At 41.4% G+C, this 24070-nt stretch overlaps 2 protein-coding genes across 3 annotated transcripts; one reads left to right on the top strand and one right to left on the bottom strand.

Moving 5' to 3' along the window:
- Positions 1 to 394: 394 nt before the first annotated feature.
- CDC23 (cell division cycle 23) lies at positions 395 to 14873 on the top strand. Of its 2 annotated transcripts, XM_081036144.1 has the most exons (16): positions 395 to 577; positions 666 to 738; positions 2246 to 2383; positions 3592 to 3634; positions 4142 to 4247; positions 4349 to 4481; positions 6289 to 6466; positions 6545 to 6642; positions 6788 to 6869; positions 11418 to 11571; positions 11689 to 11808; positions 12272 to 12347; positions 12676 to 12737; positions 13405 to 13483; positions 13567 to 13686; positions 13889 to 14873. In XM_081036144.1, exons 1-16 carry the CDS (start codon positions 417 to 419, stop codon positions 14057 to 14059), a joined length of 1794 nt encoding a protein of 597 aa, XP_080892270.1. In that variant the 5' UTR covers positions 395 to 416; the 3' UTR covers positions 14060 to 14873. The 2 variants fall into 2 exon arrangements, with proteins under 2 accessions (XP_080892270.1, XP_080892271.1); XM_081036145.1 differs by lacking the exon at positions 666 to 738 and having other exon boundaries at positions 397 to 577.
- A 469-nt stretch (positions 14874 to 15342) lies between these two features.
- On the bottom strand, positions 15343 to 23642 carry KIF20A (kinesin family member 20A). The gene is made up of 19 exons (XM_081036143.1): positions 23539 to 23642; positions 22910 to 23095; positions 21704 to 21790; positions 21484 to 21603; positions 20693 to 20831; positions 20124 to 20311; positions 19915 to 20038; positions 19548 to 19742; positions 19332 to 19443; positions 19162 to 19230; positions 18820 to 18963; positions 18512 to 18677; positions 18235 to 18399; positions 17972 to 18111; positions 17725 to 17827; positions 17228 to 17426; positions 16888 to 16979; positions 16513 to 16650; positions 15343 to 15913 (listed from the first exon to the last, which is right to left on the bottom strand). The coding sequence occupies exons 2-19, from the start codon at positions 23072 to 23074 to the stop codon at positions 15593 to 15595; spliced, it is 2667 nt and encodes an 888-aa protein (XP_080892269.1). The 5' UTR covers positions 23075 to 23095; positions 23539 to 23642; the 3' UTR covers positions 15343 to 15592.
- Between the last annotated feature and the right edge of the window lie 428 nt (positions 23643 to 24070).

Here is a 24070-nt window from a genome sequence, read left to right as displayed (position 1 = left end):
ACGCATGCATCACTTGGTTATCCAGTGGCAGAGGATCTGCTCATAACTACACTCTACCTTTCGTCCAATCACATCACCATAAAGGTGCAGGGCACTTCACCTTCTGCACTTTTTCTTACCCCCTACTCCCACGCCACCTTCCCAGTCCACCTTTCTCAGTCACATATTCTTCTCTAACCCGCCGAGAAATCGTCTTTTTTCCCTTCCTTTCCCGCTTCTAACTTTCCCGCCCCGGTAGCTCTTGGCCAATCAGGAATGTAGTTGTCTCTTCTTTCCCTGCCTCTTAGTGACGTACAGAAAAGTGAGGTCTCTGATTGGTTTTTCTGGAGCAAGAGCCCACCAATAACAGGCCGACGTTTTGGGACGCATAGCTAGTATTGTCGCTGGTGATTGGCTGGAGTGGCCGAGACAGGGAAATGGCTGCGAACCCCTCTGTAGTCCCGGTGGCCCTGACGGCTCCGGTGGTACAGGTTTTGTCAGCCAGCGGCGATTTCTCAAATTTGCGAGAAATTAAAAAGCAGCTGCTACTCATCGCCGGCCTTACCCGGGAGCGGGGCCTACTGCACAGTAGCAAATGGTGAGATGTGGGGGTCGGAAGGGACCGGGCTTGGATCCGTGCTTTTGGGGGTCTTGTGGAGCTGATTCAGTTTGCGGGGGTGTTCCAGGTCCGCGGAGTTGGCCTTCTCCCTTCCGGCGTTGCCTCTGGCCGAGCTGCAGCCGCCTCCGCCTATTACAGAGGTAAGGACTTCTTTACAGCAAACGCTTTCCATCAACCCAAGAGGTACTGAGTGACCTGTCCCTGGAGGGGAGCTGCAGACTGCTTAGCAGGAATGTTTGTAGAGGGAATTCGAGCATTTAAAGAGTTGGGTGTTTTAAGCGATTTTATATGAGTGGTTCTGTTGAGCTTCGAAGGATTTGGTGGTGCTCTTAAGCTGGAGAGAATTAGTAAACAGTCATTAAGATTTAAGCCTTTTGGTTTTGTAGCCCATCGTAGACAGTATTCCTACGGATAAGGAGAAGCAAAGGTTTTTGCAGAAGAGCGAAACTGGCTTTGGATTCAGACAGCTCTGTGTTCAAATCTCAGCCACACTGGCAACTTACTTAACCTCCTGAACCACAGTTTCTTCATCTGTGAAATGCGGTTAATAGTATTTACTGTACGGGGCTATTGAGAGACTTAAATGACATATGAATATGTTTTATGTATGATCTGTAGTACATATGTTTCCACAGTCTGTGCAGTCGGAATCCTTTTCGTCATAACCCATTTTGTTATTCCCAAAGATGCCATTTCTTGATTTTTATTTTTATACCCCACTTAAAAACAATGACTATTTCCTACTCCAAAAGGTATAATGCAGGTGAGAGAGGGCAGGGGAAGAAATAAGTAAATAGTAAGTGTTTGTGAAAAAGGCCACCAGAATCCTAAGCTGAATGGGCACAGTTAAGACATGTTTATCCAATGAAAAAAACGCTGAATGTGTTTTGCTTCTAGTTTTGTGCTGGTAATATTTGGGGTAAGAAGGATGAGGATAATTAAATTATTAAAGTTTTAATCAACTTATGTCTAGAATTTGGGGGGATCGTATGTTTTTAACTTAAATATGCATTTTTTTAACGTAATAGCTGTGTTCTATGCTTTTTGCAATACTAACATACCAAAACTTTCTTGAAATACAAAAAATATAAATAATTGCACAATATATTGCATTTATGTAGGAATCTAAAAGCCTGGAGAAGGAAGGGAATATCAAATATGCCAGACATTTTCCATGACTTTTTCACTTTTTCCTTATCTTTCACTTTTTCACTTTTTCCTTCCTTTATCGAATCTGTTACTGGCTCCATTTTACAGATGGAGACGTGAATATTCAAGGAAGCTAAGTTAACTTCCCTACTAAGGTCATGAAACCAGGAAATCAAGGAGTCAGAATTTGAATCCAGGTCCCTAATGCTAAAGCCTGTGCAACTTCCCACTACATTTGCAGAAACAATACAAGTTTCTGAGTGTATTGGTTTAATTTTTTAAAGTTTCATTTTTCCCCAACTTTTTATTTTGGAAAAAAGAAAAAAAGGTTCTATGACCTTACTTCATTAATAAGTAGATAAATAAATCTATCAGGGTTTTGGGAGGAAGAACATAATTATTTTGTCTTACATCTTAGAATTAATGAATGTGCCTCTTTGATTAGAACTTTTGTTGTCCTGTTCCCAACCACTTACATAAATGTGTCTCTTTTTCTAGGAGGACGCCCAGGATATGGATGCTTACACCCTGGCCAAGGCTTACTTTGATGTTAAAGAGTATGATCGGGCAGCACATTTCCTGCATGGATGCAATAGCAAGAAGGCCTATTTCCTGTACATGTATTCTAGATATCTGGTGAGGGCCATTTATCTTCAGTGAAGCATCCACATTGAGAACCAAGTGGAAAAAGTTAAATCTTTTAAATAGCTTAACAATAATCTATTTGGTAAACGTACTTTATACTTTACAATAATAAAGAAGATGTCAAAGTAAAATAAAAAGAATGATAGTATAAAAAAAATGTTAAAAATATTGATAATATTCATTATTGACAAAGGTGTGGGGCCATAGACCCGACTTTAGGAGTAAAAGTTCGTACAGCCATTTTGGAAGTCAATTTTCGCAGAGTATGTCAATTTGGAATACTATGACCAGACAGTTCTACTTTAAAAAACTTGTCCAATGAAAATACTTCAATATGTGCACAGGGATATATATATATATATACAGGGCTTTTCATTGAAGTATTACTTGTGATAGCCAAAAAAAAAAAAGTCAACAACCTAAATACGCGTTAGTCAGGAAATCCACTGTTAATTCTTACCTGAAGTACCCTTTTTTTTATCGTTCCTGATTTGGAGTTCTCTCCCCCCACACCCCCAATCTCCCAATCCCCCTCTTCCGCCTTCCACACCTACTCCGGTTCAAGCTGTTGTTTCTCAGTCTAGTTGTGTAGGACACAGCTCCCTGGCCCATGCTAGTATTAGGGACACCATGGCAGCCTGCCACTCTTGGTGGCACACGGTAGCCTACGGTTGCTCATGGCAGCCCAGCTCCAGGGAGAGCTGTTGTTCACAGTCTTAGCTGTAGAGGGTGCAGCTCACTGGCCCATGTGGGTATCAAACTGGTGACCTCTGCATTAGGAGCACGGAGCTCCAACCACCTGAGCCATCGGGCTGGCCCTGAAGTATTCTTTATATCTTGCAAAATGATGATTTTCCTCTCCAGCACTCTTTCCACATTTACTATTCACCACTTGGCATTCTACTCTAACCAAGAGCCTTCCCTCCCCTTCTCTATTTATTTTTCTATTTATGTGGTATCAGGTAAGGATTCCTATATTTGTAATTGTTTGTAATTCATTATTGTACTTAATTATTTTTGTGCTCAAATTATTCCAGATTTGAGCAGTGGGTGCCCCTGAATAGTTGTTTAAGATTAGTGACCAATGGGAGGTGCCACTTTCGTTGGACTTGGGCCCTTTAGGTAGAATCAGGCTGCTAGTTTTAGAACAAGTTCAGAATAAACTGAAAAAATATCTATTTGATGATTTTCTTTTATAGTCTGGAGAAAAGAAGAAGGACGATGAAACAGTTGATAGCCTAGGTATGAATTTCTTTCTCTTACTTTTTGGATTAAAGCACGGGTTGCACACACAAATGCCTACTGGAGCCAGACAAGTAATATAAATGTGTGAAGTGGTCTGAGGAGGACTGTTGCAAATTGCAGAGCACAACTGGCCGGTTGTCACGCAGCTCCAGCAAGGGCTGCCTTGTGGCCTGGTGTGGTCAGCACTTTCTTCCCTTGGCCCTACCCCATTCTCTGTATCGTGAAGCTGGAAATTCAGATTTTCAGTTGAGGCTTCTGATTTTTAAGCATTGGTAACTAATTCAAAATTTTAAAAACCTGTGTGAGCCTAACAAAGTATGATTGCAGACCAGTTACCAGTTGTGATTTTTGGAATAAAGTAAATGAATTGTGTAAGATATCATTGAGCACTTGTGTTTGCTAGAAGTTTCAAGTGTAACTGGTTGATGCCAAAGGGATTATCTAGGTCTATGAAATGAAGACCAGCAGTCTTCTCTTAGATCAGAGACTCTGTTTCTTTTGTAGGCCCTCTGGAAAAAGGACAAGTAAAAAATGAGGCTCTTAGAGAATTGAGAGTGGAGCTCAGCAAAAAACACCAGGCTCGGGAGCTTGATGGATTTGGCCTTTATCTGTAAGTGTTAGACTAATTTGGAACTTTCTATAACATACTCTCCTGAGTAAAAGAGAGATGTTATAGAGCATTAACTTCTGTGATTAATCCTTCTTTCCTAGGTATGGTGTTGTGCTTCGAAAACTGGACTTGGTGAAAGAGGCCATTGATGTGTTTGTGGAGGCTACTCATGTTTTGCCTTTGCATTGGGGAGCCTGGCTAGAACTCTGTAACTTGATTACAGACAAAGAGATGGTAAATTGAGATGACCTATGTGAAAAACCCTGTGCTCCACGTCTTTGTAATTCTGTAATAATGGGGTGGGGGGAGAGAGGTTTGCTAAGCCTTTGATTATAGCTAGCTCTTTGCTCCTTCTCTAGTCTCTCTCACTGTTGGGATTCAGGTCTTCAATTGAAAGATACATGTCCAGCTCTTGTTCGGTAGCTGCTGTTGGATTTGCATCCACTTGTGCTAGGGTATCTTTTCATATTCATGTTTTCACATTTAAGTTTTACTGTAACTTGTTTTATAGACCAAATGCTATGATAATTTTCTAATTCCAAAGTTGCTATAGTAAAGGTTTCTCTGATAGCAAAGATTGTATTAAAAATGTTTTTATTTTATTTTTTTTAGGAGAGCGCAGCTCACAGTGGCCTATGTGGGGGTCGAACCGGCAATCTTGGTGTTATCAGCACCATGCTCTAACCAACTGAGCTAACCAACCACCCCATAAAAACATTTTTAAAGTCTGCTGAGCTCTCATAGGACTCTAAAGATGTAGAGATTTGTTAATTAATGAAATCATGTATATGACATTGCTTTATAAACTGTAATATTTTATTAGTCATTATTAGAGAACATTGTCTATAGTGTTTACTTTGCTGTCCTTCGGTAGTTAATGAAAGTGATAACACATTTCTTTCTGTTTGCTCTAAAGAGCCAAAGGCGGATTAGTTTCCCCCCAATAATGATATATGCTGCTAAATCCATGTCTGAAATCTTATCTTGGTTTACTTGTATTCGCCTATCTCTAATTGCCCACTAGATTTTCACTGAAAGTTTGTTTTATGTCTGAACTCAAAATACACAAAACCAAATTTCTCATCTTACCTGCCAGATTCTCGTTCTTCCTCCCAACTTGATAGACTCTCATTAGCATTACTATTTCTCAAGACACCCAGTCTTAATGCCTTGGAGTCATATTTGTATCTTATCTCCCTTTACTCAGTCACTAGACATTGCCATGGTTTCTTCTTGCATGTCTTTCTCTTGGTTTCCTTTGCCATCTTGGTTTTCATTTCCAATTTGGATTCCTTCTAAGTAATACTTTCTTTCTAGCTTTCCCATTTTTACACTCTTATTTCCAAGCCATCTTGCATATTGTTTCCGAGCTTATTTTTTTTATTATTATTAGTTTCAGGTGTACAAAATAATGTAATAGTTAGACATTTTTACCCCTCACAAAGTGATAACCCTCCCTCCCCCAATCTACTTCCCCTCTGACATCGTATATGGCTGTTACAGTTCCAGTGACTCTATTCCTTATGTCCAAGTTTATTCTTAAATCACCCATGTCATCATGTCATTCTCTTGAAAAAAAATGTGATGGTTTCTTGTTGCATTTATTGTTGCACCATAGGACCCACCCTACCAGTTCAGTCTTATTTTCCCACTACTTCCCATCACAAAGGTTCCCCTCAAACTAAGCTAGTTTCTTTATCCTCTCTGCCCACACTCATCATGACTCCTTTTCCTCTGTTTATGTCGTTGCCCTTACCTAGAATGTCTTTTTACTCTTCCTCTCCCTTTTTTTCTGTTCAAGTCTACCTGTCCTCCAAGACTCACCTCAAATCCTATCTTTTCTTTGAAGCCTTCCTCAACTAGGCATTCCTCCCTATTGTGCGTGTAAGTCCTAATAACTGAACTGCCTTGTGTTCATTGTTAAGTGTTCTAATAAAATTTTGGTGATAAAGACCTTTAGACAATAAAAATAGTTCCTTTGTGTTCATTTGGGAGAGCGATCCAAGTATATTAAGTGTGTTCCTCTCTCTCCTGCTGCCAGCTGAAGTTCCTGTCTTTGCCAGACACCTGGATGAAAGAGTTTTTTCTGGCTCATATATACACAGAGTTGCAGTTGATAGAGGAGGCCCTGCAAAAGTATCAGAATCTCATTGATGTGGGCTTCTCTAAGAGCTCATATATTGTTTCCCAAATTGCAGTTGCCTATCACAATATCAGAGGTGAGTGAATAAGGACAAAATAAAATACCATCAACCCTGAAGTAGCACTGTGTTTCCTCAACTGTCTTCTTTCTGCAGATATCGACAAAGCCCTCTCTATTTTTAATGAGCTAAGGAAACAAGACCCTTACAGGATTGAAAATATGGACACATTCTCCAACCTTCTTTATGTCAGGGTGAGCTGCTTCCTTTGCTTGGACTTGATTAAGTTCTTTTGTGCTTTCATCTTGGTTGGATTGTCATCCAGTTGCATTAGCTACAAGAAAAGTAATTTAGGTGTTTCCTTTTTCATGCTTAGATTGTCTTTCTCTTTTCTTCTAGAGCATGAAATCTGAGTTGAGTTATCTGGCTCACAACCTCTGTGAGATTGATAAATACCGTGTAGAAACGTGCTGTGTAATTGGTAAGAGTCATATTTTTCTTTTAAAATTTATCTTTATTGTAAGTAATATAAATGTAAAAATACCAACAATATAAAAGTGTCAAAGGCAACAAAATTACATATCATAGAATGTGAAAGCTCACTGTAATCCCACTCCCAAGATTGTTTAGTGAACATGACTCCAGAATATTTTTCTGTGTGAATACTAAAATGTGTGTGTGTGGGTGGGTGTGTGTATACAGTTTCTTGGAAAAACAATATTATTATACCTATTGCTTTGTAACTTCCTTTTTTCTAACTTAATATCTTTTCCATGTTTTCATGTTAATACATTTAGATTTGTTTCTTTTTTTCATTTTAAATATTACAATTTATTTAATTTATTTTTTAATTGAAGTTTATTGGGGTGACGATTGTTAGTGAAGTTACATAGATTTCAGGTGTACCATTCTGTAATACATCATCTATATATCACATTGTGTGTTCACCCAGAGTCAGTTCTCCTTCCATCACCATATTAGATTTGTGTTTTTGATGGCTATTGAGTAGTTTATTATGTAGATGTGCCATCATTTTTATTTTATTATTTTCTATTATATAAGTTGTGGCCAATGTTTTGTAAATATAAAAACTGCTTCAGGAAACATCTGAGTATGTGTACATTTATTTTTGCATGTTTGTGCAACTATTCCTCTATAATAAACAGTGGAAAAGTGAGTATCAAAAGTGTGTATATTTTAAACTTTAGTATTACTAAAATGTTTGTAAGAATTCCCAGTCCTATGAAATGTTTCTCTGTATCAGGGTGTCTCAGTCAGTGTTGGCACCAATGACAGCTTGGGCTGCGTTTTTTTTGTGAGGGGCTGTCCTATGCATTGTAGGATATTAGCAGTATTCCTAGCCTCTACCTATAGGTGCCATTAGCTCCCTTCCTCCAGTTGTGAGGAGGAGAGCAAAATCCAAAATGTTTGCAGATATTGCTAAATAACTCTTGGGGTCAGAAGCATCCCTCATTGAGAACCATGGTCCTATGTACTTGGCCACACTAGTGTGGCCTGATAATCAGTTGACATAAACAGATGAGTGGCCACTGCTGGGTAAATGTAAGCTTGGTTGGTTGTTATTGAAAGCCTAGGTTCCCTGGAGATGAAAGGGAGATACCCGTTTCTGGGTCTTTGGTGACACTGCATCAAGATCGTACATTCGTACCTCTCTAGGTCAGGATGTTGTTAATTGGTAGAATTTCAGTTTATTAATCATTCAATAAATATTTCAAGCCCCTGAGGAAGTTGTAGTCTAGTATGGGAAATAAGCATTAAAAAAACGTAATAAGTCCCATGGGAACATAGGTAAGAGTAGGGACAACTGACCTTTTCAGTATCAGGGCATTATGAATAAAGTATAAAGTCCATTAAGGTGAGGGTGGAACTCCAATTTATTCAGAAAATACCTTCAAGCATCTTCTGAGTGCCAGGCACTGTGCTTTGTATTGCAGTACATATCCTAATTGCCTGTTGAGGAAGGCCAATAAGGAAACAACTGTAATACAGTGGATTGAGTGTTGTGATTGAAGTAAACGTAGGATGGTAAGAGAGTCCATAGGAAAGGTATGTAGTCCAGTCTGACATTAGGGAAGGTGATGCTTGAAGGATGGGCAGTAGTGAAACAGTTCAATAAGGAAGAAGATTGACTTGGGAAGGGCATTGTAATGCAGAGGCATTGAAGTGGGAAACAGACATTGTGCTGGAAATTGTTCAGCATCCTGAAGCATGGAGTGGGAGGTGGGAATGTACATAAAGGGGCCAGAGCTTGAAGAGACTATTTATGTTTTGCTGAAAGTTTGGATTTTATTCTTAAGGCAGTAGGAGTATTCTGAAGGATTTGAAACCAGAGAGGGATGAAAGTTTTCAGATTTTCATTTTTAAATGGTGACTGGAGACAATGTGCTGGGAGGATTAGAAAAAGGGCAAGACTAGGGGTTTTTGAAATAATCCAGTCTAGGGCTGGTGAAAGCCTAAGATGAGGAGGTATTGATGGAGGAATGGAGAGAAGCGATTGGATTTAGAAGATATTTAGGAAGTAGAAGAAACAGGAATTGGTGACTGGGTAACCAGGTTGATAATAATGCCCTTTACATGAAGAAAGGAAATAGAGGTAGGGGAAATAATGAGCAGTTCTTTTTTTTTAACCTATTGACTTACAACCAATTAAAATCAAAGGAGACATATATATGAAGAGTAATGATTTAGGAATTTCTTGTTCGTTTAATGATCATTTCAGGTGAACTCCTTAATGAACTGTGTGTGTTTTTTTCTCAGTATATTTGTAATGCCCAGCAAAGTTCCTGACATATGATCAATAAATGTCTGTTGAATTCAACCTACCCACCCTAAAAATGAAGAAACATTAGATATGACACAAAATACACTTCAGCTTTCACATTAAAACCAGTTCAGAGGACGTGAAAGGAACTTTCACTTTCTCCCCAGAAAAAAAGAAACTGAAGACCTAAGAGAGAATGAAACAACTTAAGAATAGAGTGATGACAAGAATCTCATACTTGTTTAGTTGTTTCTTCTGCTTTTATGGCTTAATGTGAATTGATTGCTTCCTTCTTTGTCTTTTCTGGAGTTCCAATCTCTGAGATGCAGATATGTATGTATGTATGTATGTATGTATGTATGTATGTATGTATGTATCAACATAGAGCACAGTTAAGATTTGGATTCTGGAACCAGACTGCCCAAGTTTAGATCTTGGTTCTGCTACTAACTAGCTGAGTGACTTTGGACCTAAGCTCTCTGTGCTGTAGTTCTTCATTCATAAAGTGATAATAATAGTAGAAGCTTCTCTTACTGCAAAGGTTAAATAAATTAATATATACAAAGTCCTTATAACAATGTAAGTTGCCCAGTATAGTGAACATGAACTTGAACTTAAATGATCAGGTATAGGATACAGACAATTGCTATAAATGATTTCTCCTGAATCAAACTAACAGCTGAATCTAGACCGATTAAAAAAAAACCATAAAACATATATGGAGGTTTTGTTACTTGGTTTTTATCAAAATGGAATCATATTATATAATTTCTTTGCAGTTTGCTTTTTCCACTTGACAGTATATCATGATCTCTGCAAATTAGTATATATACATCTAAACTTATCTTTTTATTTTTTTATGCACATGCAGTTTATACATAAAGGAGATATTTTGAAGTGCAGGGGTTTTTTTTGGCTTGCTGCTCCCTTCTTCCTTCAAGATACTTATGTTAGTATGATCCATATCACATAAAAATGTATATACACATATGTGGAGTTTAATGGGATATTTGTTTTACAAAAATAGGATTGTGTTATATACATTTCTCCACATTTTACATTTATCATTCAACAACATCTTGTAAAAAAATCCCTTCAAGTCTTGGTATAGCTCTAATTCATTCTTTTTTTTTAAAAAAATAGCTTTTGGGGGGTATAATTTACACAACATAAAATTCACCTGCTTTAAACTTATAGTTCGTGAGTTTTTGTAAATTTATACAGTTGTGTAACCATAGCCACATCCAATTTAGAACATCACATCACCCCAAAAGGTTTCCTTGGGTCTGTTTGCAGTCAGTCCCACTCCCATCCCCTCGCAGCCACAGATCTATCTTCTATCTCTATAGTTTTGCCTTTTCCAGAAATTTCATACAAATGGAATCTTGCAGTGTTTAGCCTTATTGTCTGGCTTCTTTCACTTAGCGTTTTTTGACGTTCATACATATTGTAGCATGTATTAATAGTTCTTTCGTTTTTATTGCTGACTAGTATTCCACTGTTTGGCTATATACCACATTTTGTTTATCCATTTACCGATTGACATAAGACAGATGGCTTTTAAACCCTTTCTTCAAATAAAATCTTTCACAGAAAAAAAAATAAATAAAAATAAAAATAAATTAAAAAAAATAAATCTAATGTTCACTGCAAAAAAAAAAAAAATCTTTCACAGAATCCTAAAATGTTTCACTGGCTCCTTTTAAGACCAATGATAATAAAACTGCTTTGATTTCCATGGGAGAAGGGAGTTCAAAACTCTACCTATTTCACCCTTGAGGTACGTCCTCAGAACCCTAAGAATATTGTTGGAAAACCACCAATCTAGAGCTAACTAGAAATTTCCTACCCTTTGTTAAGAAAATATGTGTGTAAATGCTATATCCAGATGAAATAAAATGAAGAAAAACTTGCAGTGTTAGGGAATACTTTTTTTAAAAAACCAGACTGTGTGATAGATGATACATGTTTCCCAAGGGAATGATGATATGCCCCTTGTGTACAATTTGGCTATTCTGCAAAGGACTTTGGGGGAATAGGTTATGGTTTCATGCCCACTCTGAAGAGTGCCGTCTATTTTAGTAGACTTTTATTTTTACCTTTCTAGTTTTACACACACACACACACACACACACACACACACACACACACACACACAAATACACGGGTGGGACAGTTAAGTTTGCGAACTTCCCACCATGTAAGTGCATATATATATTTTGTTTGTTTGCTTTGTTTTTCAATCAGGCAATTATTATAGTTTGCGTTCTCAGCATGAGAAAGCAGCCTTATATTTCCAGAGAGCCTTGAAATTGAATCCTCGGTATCTTGGGGCCTGGACACTGATGGGACATGAGTACATGGAAATGAAGAACACATCTGCTGCTATTCAGGCTTATAGGTGAGCTAGTTGGGGGGTGAGGTGGAGCAGGTGGCTGTGATGTTAGGAGCCTTTATTGAGCCTGCAAGTCACTAACCTTGATTCTGCCCTCTTACCAGTCTCTTTTCCGTTTCTTAGACATGCCATTGAAGTCAATAAGCGGGACTACAGAGCCTGGTATGGCCTTGGGCAGACCTATGAAATCCTTAAGATGCCGTTTTATTGCCTTTATTATTACAGACGAGCCCACCAGCTTCGGTAAGTCTGGCCACTTGACAGTGTTTGTTGTGGGAAGGGCTGATACTTTTCTTTCTCTTTTGACGGCTGCTAAGTGACTAACTGGCAGATAGTATACACAGTGTGGATATGCTGGACAAAGGGATGATTCATGATTCATGTCCTGGATGGATTTCATCACATTACTCAGGATGGTATGCAGTGTAAGACTTAGAATTGTTTATTTCTGGAATTTTTCATTTATTAGATTGGTGCAAAAGTAAGTTGGGTTTAAAAGGTTAAAAATAATTGCAAAAACCGCAATTACTTTTGCACCCACCTAATAATATTTTTGGACCACGGTTGACTGCGGTAACTGAAACTGGAAAGTGAAACTGCGGATAAGTGGGGACGACTGTAGTGATGGTGGCGGTGGTTCCTCACGGGAGGACTCTAGTTCTCTATAAAGTCCTTGCTCAAACTGCCTGTTCCTATTCTCTTTCAGGCCCAATGATTCTCGTATGCTGGTTGCTTTAGGAGAATGTTATGAAAAACTCAATCAGCTAGTGGAAGCCAAAAAGGTACCTGAAATTGGGTCCTGGAGAATTTGAGTGGAAATCTGCTGTTTGGATGATGGATTGGGCTATCTGTGTTCTAACTTTCTTTCATTCTGGTATATCTACATAGGGAAATCTGAATATTTAGAGGTGCATAGGCTAAAAAACAAAGTGGGGGTGACATTATCAGTGGGAATGTCAGTATATAGCCTGGATGTATCAGATTTAGTGAAAATACCTACCATCCTGCAGATATGGAGTTCTAGGAGGCTTGTGGGACCTGAGCCTTTATGTGATTAGTCATGGCACATGGGGCATTGGTCAAAGAGTGACCAGTTTATTTTTTTGACAGTGTTATTGGAGAGCTTACGCTGTGGGCGATGTGGAGAAAATGGCTCTCGTGAAACTGGCAAAGTGAGTGAAAGGAGTGAAATGCTACTGATATTTCTCTTGGCTTCTCTGGTATGATGGGTCCTGCATGCTCTAAAGTCTATACGAGTGTGGGGATGTAGCAGGGTGTATGTATACTGGTCCGGAAATTTAGCCGTCTTGACTCTAGAGAATGCCATTTCTTTTTGAAGGGAGAATTACTTTCCTATTAGGCAAGGGGCCAAGAATGAATTGAACGAAATGAAATGAAATTTTCATGTCAGAGCAGTGTAGGAAAACTACTTTAAGTATTGATCTCCTACTAATAAGGACCATGAAAATAAGGAATAACTCAGAAATAGTCGACAAAGAAGTTCTTAAATGCAGTTCTTTTCTGGATTCTTAGAAAAAAATCTAAATTGCTTGGTATGTTTTTTAAATCTCACTTGGTATTACCAGAGAATTTCTGCAAAGGTGTGTTATCGTTAAGTATTTACTAACTCTCCCTTCATCACCAGTAACAGTTAATTATTCTAAGCTTCGATAAAATAACCATCACATCTGGGCACTAATTCTGGATCCCAGTGTGGCATTTATGTCAAAATTTGTACTTGTCTAAGTTTTGTCTTTTTTTGGTCTTGTGTGCTTTTACTTTTTATCACTAGCTTGCTTTGAGTTCTGATTTATGCTTAAAGACCAATTTCTTTTGTAGGCTTCATGAACAGTTGACTGAGTCAGAACAGGCTGCCCAATGTTACATCAAATATATCCAAGATATCTATTCCTGTGGGGTATGTGTGTGGGGTATGAGTAGGAGAACTGGGTTGCCAATCTTATTCTTACCACCTCAGTCATTCCTGCTTTCCCTCTCTAGGAAATAGTGGAACACTTGGAGGAGAGCACTGCTTTCCGCTATCTGGCACAGTACTATTTTAAGTGCAAGCTGTGGGATGAAGCTTCAACTTGTGCCCAAAAGTGTTGTGCATTCAATGATGTGAGTATCAATTCTTTAATAAAGGGTTTGGATTTTAGCCTCGAAATAAGATCTTTACCATGATCTGAGGGTAGAAAGTGGTTAAGAAAGTAAGTGGAAAGGCTACCTTTATCTGTGGCACTTACATATCAATATTTTAGAAACTTTAGAACCTTTTTAGACCAGCCTTGACCATATTTTGAAACAGTTGCCTTTGTTTCAGACTCGGGAAGAAGGTAAGGCCTTGCTCCGGCAAATCCTGCAGCTTCGGAACCAAGGCGAGATTCCTTCCACCGAGATGCCTGCTCCCTTTTTCCTCCCGGCTTCACTGTCTGCTAACAACACTCCCACACGCAGAGTCTCTCCACTCAACCTGTCTTCAGTCACACCATAGTAACTGCTTTCAAGCTAGCACATTGCCAGAGCCTTACCTCCATATAAAAAATGGCCATGTCTTCCTCCAAGGCCCTTAGCTTTTTATCAGATGGAAACAGCTCCTTGGGGAGTTTATAGAATCACCTTCAGAGTAGACAGAAGAATCCTGGCAGGAAGAGACATTGTCTTTTGCCAGTTAGAAGCACTTCTTTCTTCTGTTCAGAGTGGCTACAGATCTTGGACTTCTTCCCAGACGCCCAACCTGCCGCAAAATGTCCCTTTAATAGTACTTTAGCACAAGCAAGGCTACAGAACAAAGTTTTAATGATGCTGGGAGTGGAAGAGTTCGTTAGAGAGGTGAACAAGGGAGAAAAGTCTGCCATTCTACCCTCTGTTGACAGTAGGGGCATTGGATACCCTGGGAAGGTCAGGACACTGGATAGACGTGACCTCATCATTCTTGGATTTGCTGAGTGTGACTATTCTGATGTCAGAGATTGGGTTTAAATGGAGTGAAGCTATACATTTGTTCTTACTCTAGGGAGACATTCTTCCAAAACATGGTTTTGAAAAGTCTCCTGGAAGCTTTCAAATTGCAAGTAACTTACTAGAGTGGGATAAAAAATACATGGTTTTTTTTTTAAAAAAAAGGGGCAAGAGTCTCAGTGAGCAAGGAACTGAAGGGCCCCACCGAGGGCATGAGATGTCTAGTTATCTATACCCCTACTAAAGCAAAGCAAGGAGACAGGATTACAGATAATTTCATGGACATTTGGGAATATCTGGTGACTGTATAGATAAGAATAAACTCACTTCAGGCTGGTCTGTTTCAATAGGTATTTTTGATGCGATTGTTTGTTTTCCTTCTATCTCCCAACAGAATTTCTTTTCAGCCTTTATCTGATGAGACAAGGTAAAGGGAATCATTTCTTGGATGTGCTTTTGGAGGGTTTCAGGCCTTTGCATGTATATTCAGTAGGAGGTGGTATGCTGACTGTACTATGTCAGCTGTAATGAATTTGTACAGTAGAGGCTATGGATTAGTCTGAGCTCGAGGCCCAGCCTTTCTTCGTTCTTATTTCTAGAACAAGTTACCCGCTCACTTCATTTTATATTAAGGAAGGTTTAGAATATCTAATGTCCCTCGAATTCATTTCTTTCCAAGGTTTCTTAGGTTGCAGTACACTAGTCACTGCTCTATATCTATTGCCATTCCTGTGCAAGGCTCCCATGGGCCTGAATGGTGTTTGATTTTCAACTTTTCTGCCTTTTTATATTTGTTTTAATGATTTTGTTAAATTTGGAATTCAAATAAAAAGGTGAACAGTATCTTTATTTAATATAACTTTTGTGTGCATAGAAACCATATAAGTAAAAAAGTGTGAGATTACACAGGTGATTATATTACAGGAGGCGGGGACAACTAGTGTCTGAATATTGCATGCTGGATAGAGTTCCAGGTATATATGGTGAAGCTTAAAAGAGACCTATTTCTTAAGCTGAGCAGCTGACCCACCTCAGGGCAATGACTGCTCTCTCCTTCCCCACAGCCTTAGTATTTTTTGCCAAAAGGCCCCGATTTGAGTAAAGGGGAGCGCCGAGTGCGCAGGAGCCGAGCATAAGGGCTGCAGTCTGTTGAGCTTTGACAGGTGGGTGTTCGGGGAAGTAAGTTTCGAAGAAATGGTTTTTTTCCTGGAGGCTGTTGGTTTGGTTGCTGGTTTTCCTGGTTGGCACCAAGGCGCTTTTTGGTAGAAGAAGTCTGTCCTTGGAGTTTTAGCACGGTATGATACTGCTCCGCGATGCATGCTGCTTTCTTCCGAAGGTCCAGTTTTACTAGCATCATGTTGTTCTGCAGCTCAGCCAGGGTCTGATCCTAAGGAAGATCAATAGAGTTATAGGAAACATTTATGTCTGATATATTAGAGAAATAAAAAGGCAAGGTAATACATGTCATCCACTACTAGTTGAACTTTTTATAAAGGTTAACTCTTTAAGGTTAGAGCTTATAATTTAATAGGGAGTATTTAAGACTCAAACAACATTGGATAAAAAGACATTTTCTAACAAGGTGATATGAGCTTGAATAAGTTAACCTCCTGTTTCTGTATTTAGTCTACGATGTATTTTTTCTTTTACATCTTAATATCTCTAGAATCCAGGATGTTTTTACTGATGACAAATGTCATAGCTTAATTGTTAGTGTTTTGTCTTAGTGGTACATAAAATAACAGTTTCTTACAATCTAAGCATCTTGGGTGAAATGTGATACTATCTACCTTAGGATTGTCATAACAGAGAAAATGCCTATAAATTAGCACAGTGACTAGTTATTTTTATTTTGTAAGGAAGAGGAATTCCCCTCACTATAAGATTAGCCTGAAAATCTTTACCTTTCTCTTCGGCTCCTCATTCCTTCTCATATATACTCTGGAGTGGGCTGATGGAAGAGGGGGATATATAGGCTGCCCTAACCTGTTTGATTAAGATGTCATCACAAGTGGTCAAGGCCTGGCGAAGTTTTCCTGCCCCAGTGCTGTGGCAACAGGCTCTTTCTGCTGATTGGAGAGACTCGCCAAGTTTCTGAAGCTCTGTCCGCAGCAGCCTTATATTCTGAAAAAAGGAGGAGTACTAACTAAGCTGGCCAGGATCAACCAGCATCATGATCTGGAGGAGTCAGCCAGCCATTCATTGAGAAGTAAAACTAGAGGCTAGGCAGCCAAGTGAGGTTACCACTCTCCAGGACCGTGCATAAAAAACATCTTATCCTCACACGAACCATGGCAGGGATACAGTGTTGGAAAACAGCCTGAGGTAGTTAGAGTTTTGGTAATAGAGAAAGATGATTACCTTCTGGCCCTCCTCTAACTTCCTGTCCACATCAGTGGTGAAGGGCTTGGCAGAGGGTGGTGGTTCTAACATTTTCTGATATTTCTGCAGCTCTGAGGGAAGGAAACAAGAAACTTCAATATGTAGGCTTTCTAACCTTGGACTTAACTCTTTAACTGAGTTAATAGTACCTTGCAGCAAATATAAAAAGTGAGGGCAAGTGCATCCTGGAGTGAAAGGTGAGGGGGAATGTAGCTCAGAGTTAAGAAAGTTATGTTGGAATTGGTGTCAAAAGGCCCAAGTTTGGAGAACAGATCTTCCTGAGCCACTGTTATGCTTCCTGCCCACTCTCCTTCTTCACCTTCAGTGGTGGAGTTTAGCTCTGCTCTGCATTGTTCCAGTTTAGCTTTAACCTCCTGGAGCTGCTGCGTGGAGGTAGAAGCTGCCAATCTTTGTGAGCGCCGTAGGGACAATTCAGACCCTAATTGTTGACGGGCCATTGGTTGTTGCCTGGCTTCCTGGATGAGAGCTTCTAGCCCTTTGATCTTCTCATCCCGCTCCTAAGAGGGAAGCAGAAGGCATCCACAGTCAGACAAACACTGCAGGAGCAGGTGACTGAAAAATGAGACAAAAATCTTCCCTGATACATCCTGAAAGTCTGTTTGTTAGCACTTATATCATTTCCTGGCCAACCAGACCCTTAAAAATTTCACCAAACACAGACTAACACATACAGAGCACTAAGGGTACTAGAGAAGAGTGAGTTACACATTCCTGGCCCTACCAGTTTATAAAATCTGTTTACTGCAGGCAGCAGGAAACCGAGTAGCCAGTTGGGACTGGTTCAGGGGAACTCACTTGAAGCTCTTCTTGGTAAAAACTCGTCAGTGACTCCTTGAGGATCTTTAGTTTCTCTTCATACGTTTCTTCTAATAGTTCCTTTTGGGTGTCCAAATGTTCACTGTCAGAAAGAGGAGAAAAGAAAAGTGAGTGATGATTCTGAGACTGAGTTTGGAGGACAGATCTGGAGGCACAACTCCATCCTAGTGTCTACTTCCCACGCTCTGGGCCAGGTGACAAACCAGAGGGGTCACTCAGCTGGTACCTGCACCACTGTTCGCGTTGCTGCATCTGCTCCACCATCTCATTGCAAATCTCATCACGGAGGTGCATCTCCAGCTGCAGCTTTTCCTGCCGTTCTTTCAAAAGCAGTGCTTTCATGGCTTCCACTACCTGTAGGAGCTCCTAGGAGGAACACATAGGTCAGAGTTCATCAGATGGCCCCCCAAAAGGCACAGGCCCACCTGAAGGGCAGCATAGAAAATGTAGCCATCAAGTTTCTGCACCAAAGCTTTCTTGCATTCTCACCTCCTTGCCATACATAGAGATGTCGGCTTCATTTTCAATGTCGTCATCAAGACCTAGGTCTGTCTTAGTTCCTGTCTCTGAGCTGGGAGATGACCGCAGACTGTGTTCCTTGATGAATGAATGTAGTGATGGGAATCCCATTTGCACCAGTGGAATATGCACAAGCTAGCAGGAGAAAAAAATCTTAACAATCCATAACTAGCCCCTACTAGCTTTCTTAAATAAAGGTACCAGTCCAAAATGAGTACAACCATCATACCTATACTACAGCCCTTACCTGGCTGGCGATGGCTGAGAACTTGGCCACATGCAGGGTCTCATCATAGGTGGATGCACAGGGATTCACATTGACAATCATGCAGGAGCGGCCTCGGCCTGTGAAAAAGCCTTGGAACACTCGAGTCAGCTTGCTGTCACGGAAGGGAACCAGGTTCTGCTTTGACCTGGCAGGGAATCAGAGAGAATAGAGCTGTGAGCAGAATTCCAGCCCTTGGGTATCCTAGCATTATCCCCAGTGACCAGGAAGTTTATCAGTAAATCACAGAGTCCAGGCCATCCCAGCCCACGGCTTTCAGTCAAGCTCACCGGTTCTGCTGGTTTTGGCGCAGGGCAGCAATACAGCGGCCCAGGGTATGCAGAGAAGTGTTAATGTTTCCTGCTTCTTTCAGCCGCTCACCACTCTTCTGATCTTTGCAGCGCTCTGAGCCAGCCAGATCACAGAGTGACAACCTTAAATGACAGACATGATCTGACATAAGGCCCCCCAGCCCCTCATATAGTTCTGGAGAGGGAGAACCCACCAAGAATCTCTACCCAAGGAAGGGGAGCAAGAATCTAACAGAAGTGATTCCTCTGACGCCCTCTCTCCCCCTCCCACTACTACCATTTATAGCCAAGAAGCCCAAATTTCTAAATGGAAAAACTTACTCACTGATCTTGGGGATTAAATCCCCTTCCCCTTGAAGGTGCAGGATCCGAATGGAGAAGATGCTGTGACTAGAAGTTAAAAGAGAAAAGTCATTGCACATCTTCCATACCCAGGCAGAAGACTAGTATTTCATGGAATACAGTGAAGGGTTGACTCACAACCTACTCACCTACGGCTAGAGTTCTGGTTCAGGTGGGTGCTGGCAAAACTCTGGTTTTTACGACCCACTTTCAGGAGTTTCCAGGCCTCCTCAGCATTCTGAACATGAATCCAATTGAGATCTGAGGCCAAGGAAAGAACATACATAAGATGGGAGCACCTAACTTTTCCTAGTCTCCCCAAATCCCTTCCAGGGTTCATGGCCAGCCTCCCTGCTTTCCCATACCTTTCACGTAGGGATTGCCATTCTGATCCTCACATAGCCGCAGAGTCTGCCTCTTGCGCTGCTGGCTAGGTGGTTCTAAGAGGTCATAAAGCAGTTCATTGTAGATCTCAAAGAAGGAAATCCAGATGGAGAAGCGAATGTCTGCAGGGACACTTATGGGGGCAGTGTCTGGCTGTGCCCATCGTTGGCTTGTTTCTGGGGAAGAAGCAAATGTACAGGATAGAGTAGTCCACCTTCCCTTTGGCCTGCAGGGGCCTCAGCAGGCAGAGCTCAGGTTGCAACCTCTGACCTATATCCCTGGCAGCTGTTGGGAGCAGGGAGTGGGTTTCTATTATTACTTGGCAATGAGCCCAGTCATGGTACGTACCATCTAGCTGGCTACTGCTGGTAAACTGACTGGTGGAGGAGAGCCCAGCAATGCCACTGTCAAAGCTAGTACCCGTCCGACTTTCAATGTAGACACTCCTCTTCAAGGAGGTAGATAGCTCCTCCTGGAGGGGCCCAGGGAGAAAATAAGTACAAAACTTTCCAGAGACTTGTTCCCCATCCCCTCATCTGTTAACACTAATACTTTACCTCTTGGAGGCTTCCATTTAGTAGGGCCAGTTTCTTTATTTCCTCTTGCCGGATCTGCTTGCTGTCAAGCCAGATTACCTCATTGGAGAGCAAGGGCTTCAGATCAGGTATTGGATGAAGTTGGCCTTGGACACTATTGAAGATCAGAGCCAGGGACCGGGGCAGGATCCCTCCATCCTTGGCAGTACCTGGAAGCATGTGAAAGATGGATAGCTGAGGCAAGTGCCTTTCTCCCTCAACTGGCAGCACCAGAAGGCAAAGACAATACAGTGGTACCTCGGTTTTCGAACATAATCCGTTCCAGAGACTGTTCGAGTTCTGAAACGTTCGAAAACCAAGGCATGGGTTCCCTATAGAAAGTAACGCAAAATGGATTAATCCGTTCCAGACCTTTAAATTCAACCCCTAAAACTGCAAATTTAGCATGAATTTTACTATCTAATGATACCATAGGCCCATAAAATTTATGGCGTTCGTAAACCAAAATGTTCGTCAAAGGAGATGGTCGAACCGAGGTACCACTGTATCAGTACAGGTCAATCAGCAATCCTGTAGGGCTTATTACTCACCTTGAATAGTGTGGGTTTTCCCTGAGTTAGAGACTCCGTATGTGTAGATAAGCCAGTTCTGTCCTTTGAGTACGTCCTTTACCATCTCCTTCACAGTCATGTTGAAGAAGGATGATTGTCCCACTTCTGGCCCAAAGATCTAGAGACAGACCCAATTTCTCAGAGGCCCATCCTTCATCTCCCACTTGCCTCCTGTGCAGAGCTAGCAGATGCATCTCTTCCTAGGTGGTTGGCTCTGGACAATACTCAAGCGGCTTCATCCTGCAGTGCTGCCAGCTGCTCCCTAAGCACTGAGGACTCGACCAGTCCATCTTTCGTCTAAATTAACAAATACTTAAGAAGTGCTCTCAATTAAGTCCAATGCTGCACAAACAATGGGCAACATGATAGTCACAAGCATGGGCTTTGGAGATAGATGGATCTATTAGGTTGGTGCAAAAGTAATTGCGGTTTAAAAGGTTAAAAAAAAAATTGCAGAAACCGCAATTACTTTTGCACCAACCTAACAGAGTCAAGTCTTTACCACTGACTAGCTACATGGCTTTAGCAACATTACCTTCAATGAGCCACAGTATCCTTGTCAGGAAAATAGGGACAATAATGAAAATAATAGAGTTGTTGTGACTTAATGCACATAAAGTACTTGTCACACTGACTAGCTTATAACAAGGGTCCCCCAATACATAGACATGCACATATAAGGAGTTCACAATCAAATAAAAAGCTTTCCTTCTAAAGGGAATAAAGCTGCCCTACATGTTGGTCCCTGTCCACAACCAGTACCTCCATACCTGAGAGAAGGTGAACTTGTGGGTGGCTTGGCCAATTCCCCGCTCATTGCTCTTCTGGGCAAAGGAGTCTTTGGGTGCCTGTAGAACAAGGGTCTCCACATTCTCAATACGGACACAACCCTGAGAAGGGGGAGAAAACAGTTGACACAGAAGGAAACATTCCCGGAAACCTTCTGTACCGCATCATTCCAGCTTGAATCCTCCCTCCTCAGACACTCACCTGATCCTCTTGCCGTTCTAATTCTGAAGGTAACAAGGGCCTGACCCTCAGGTATACTTTCACCTTCTCCGTATCCTCAGATGGAACCTATGGCATAATTCCAGGCCAGAACCATAGATTAATCTCAGCAGTTATCTCTGAGCAGATGGGCAAGCATGGCACAGTTCCTAGGAATCCTGCTAATGCTACCCTCATTCCACCCCAAATGTCTCCGCAGCTACACTTTTGTTCCATAATCATTCCAACTCACATGGACTTTTTCACCACTTTATAACCTTCCTATCTCTTCAGTATCCTGCAAACCTGGCTGGCCACATCCTCTGAGTTAGAACTGGTTGACTGGGATGAAAATCAGCATATGATATTCCAGTAGTTAAGCACCATGGAGGCAGACTCACTTGAATTTGAGTCCAAATCCCATCATTTAGTAACTATGAGAACTTGAACACATTCTTTGAATTCTTTACCTCACTTTTCTCATCTGTAGATGGGATTAATAACAGTACTCACCTCATTCTTTCAACAGATACTTAGAGATCTGCCTACTATGGCCCAGGAACGCTAAGAGGCTCTGGTAGTCCACAATGAGGGAGATTATCAAGGCTTCTGCTCTCATGAAACTTTCTTTATAAAAGAGATTTCTGAGTAGAGTTGTTCTCAATCAAGGCCATTTCCCTCCCAAGGAATATTTAGCAATGTCAGGACAGGTTTCTTGGTTGTTACAAAAGGGAAGGTGCTAACATTTAGGGGTAGAGACCAGGAATGCTGCTAAACATCTTACAATGCACAGGACAGATCCCTATAACAAATAATTATCTGGTCTGGTCCCAAGTGTCAATAATGAGAAACCCCAGCCTAGCAGAAAGGCTCCACAAATAGAAGCTACAGTTGATACTAAAGCCTGAATGTACATTCCACCTACTTAATGGAAGTATGATCTGGTGTCTGGACCTCATGGTGAAGAAGAAATAACCATCATCCTTCCCTCGTAGTATTAACTGATAATATGCACTTGAGCGTATTAATGCAATGCAAACAACAGTTCTCATAGACACAATTCTACATTTTTTACTTGTCATGCTCTTAATTTTGAATTGATGTCTTAGACCCTTTAGTAGCTAGTGACCTTACGCTCCTTTCAGTATGGACAACTAGTAGGCTGAGGAAATCACTTTCTGCCCCCAAGCCACTCTCCAACGCCTTTACCTGCTGCTTGTCCTCCAGGGAGGTGGAGATGACAGAGCAGTCTGACAGCAGGTTCTTGCGCACCACAGACCCCAAATCTGCAGCTGTAGACTCAAACATGGGGGATACTACGACCTCCTCATCCGACAGCAAGCCCGCTGGCGGAGAAAGGATCCCTTGCGACATGACAGCAGGGGCAGCTTAGGTCTAAAAAGAGACAAGAGTGGGTAGGGAGAAGGACCTTAAGGGACAGAGGGGCTGAAAATTCTAGGTAAGAAACAATTCCCTTGCCCCAGAACACTTTGGTTTCTGCCTGAGTCCCTACTTCCTCTCCCTTCAACTACCAGAGGGGAAGGGGATAAGAGGAGTTAGTCATTTAATCCAGTCGGAGGTGGCATTTCGACCTCTAACAGGAATGAACAGATACCGGCTCCAAAAGCAGGTCATGCTCCAGGTAGGGTGCGTCGCCAACCCGTGTTGTGGAGGTGGTGTCGGTAGCGTAGGCTCCTTCTCCAGCCTCGCCCCAGGCCCACAGTGAGGACAGAGGGATTAAGAAAAAAGGGATGGCGGCAGCTCAGCTTTCTGAAAGCCTATTCAATGAGGGCAAGAATTACTTCCCCGGCTGGGCTCCAGCACAGTCGCACGCTCACCTGAAGACGAGACACTTATTCCTCCTTTGGTACCAGCCCACTCACACGCCGACGCGGAACCCGGGTTTTGGCGGTAGGAGAGCACAACTTCCCCCACGAAGTGTACCTTTGTTACCGATACAATGTTTTAAATTACGCGCTGCGTTCGTTCCGCCAATCAGACAGCGAAGTCTGCAGTTACCAATCAGCACAAGGAAAGGGGGCAGGAGAGACTGGAAGAAACTTTGTTCCGGTTTGACCTCTCAACTCGAAAGTGGGTCCGGGTTACCAACTGTTGGAGTTTGGGGTTGGGTCACCCGGACTTACGGTTTAACACTTTTTCTTGAACCGTAGGCATTTCTTTGCTAAAAACCCTAAAGGAAGTCCTGAGGCTTCAGCCGCCATCCCCTGTCCTTCTTTAGCACATTCCTTCCCAGGAGCGCAAAAGAGAATTGGTTTACGGGACTTGTTCTTCTTGGGGCGGAGGGTGGGGACTACATTTCCCAGGAAGCAGCGCAAGCAAACGCACGGACTCTATTGCCCAGAGTTCTCC

This window comes from Rhinolophus hipposideros (genome assembly GCF_964194185.1).
Source record: "Rhinolophus hipposideros genome assembly, chromosome: 23".
Lineage (NCBI taxonomy): Eukaryota > Metazoa > Chordata > Mammalia > Chiroptera > Rhinolophidae > Rhinolophus > Rhinolophus hipposideros.
Note: the sequence above shows the minus strand (reverse complement) of the source record. Positions and strands in the feature narration are given on the sequence as shown.

Excerpts from the sequence above, each read along its gene's own strand:
- CDC23 (XM_081036144.1), top strand. The coding sequence starts at position 417 with ATGGCTGCGAACCCCTCTGTAGTCCCGGTGGCCCTGACGGCTCCGGTG. Across the intron at positions 4,482-6,288 it reads TGATTACAGACAAAGAGATG|CTGAAGTTCCTGTCTTTGCC; the intron begins GTAAATTGAGAT and ends TCCTGCTGCCAG. Across the intron at positions 6,870-11,417 it reads AGAAACGTGCTGTGTAATTG|GCAATTATTATAGTTTGCGT; the intron begins GTAAGAGTCATA and ends TTTTTCAATCAG.
- KIF20A (XM_081036143.1), bottom strand. The coding sequence starts at position 23,074 with ATGTCGCAAGGGATCCTTTCTCCGCCAGCGGGCTTGCTGTCGGATGAG. Across the intron at positions 19,743-19,914 it reads CAGCAGTAGCCAGCTAGATG|AAACAAGCCAACGATGGGCA; the intron begins GTACGTACCATG and ends CTTCTTCCCCAG. Across the intron at positions 16,980-17,227 it reads GCTAAACTCCACCACTGAAG|AGCTGCAGAAATATCAGAAA; the intron begins GTGAAGAAGGAG and ends TCCTTCCCTCAG.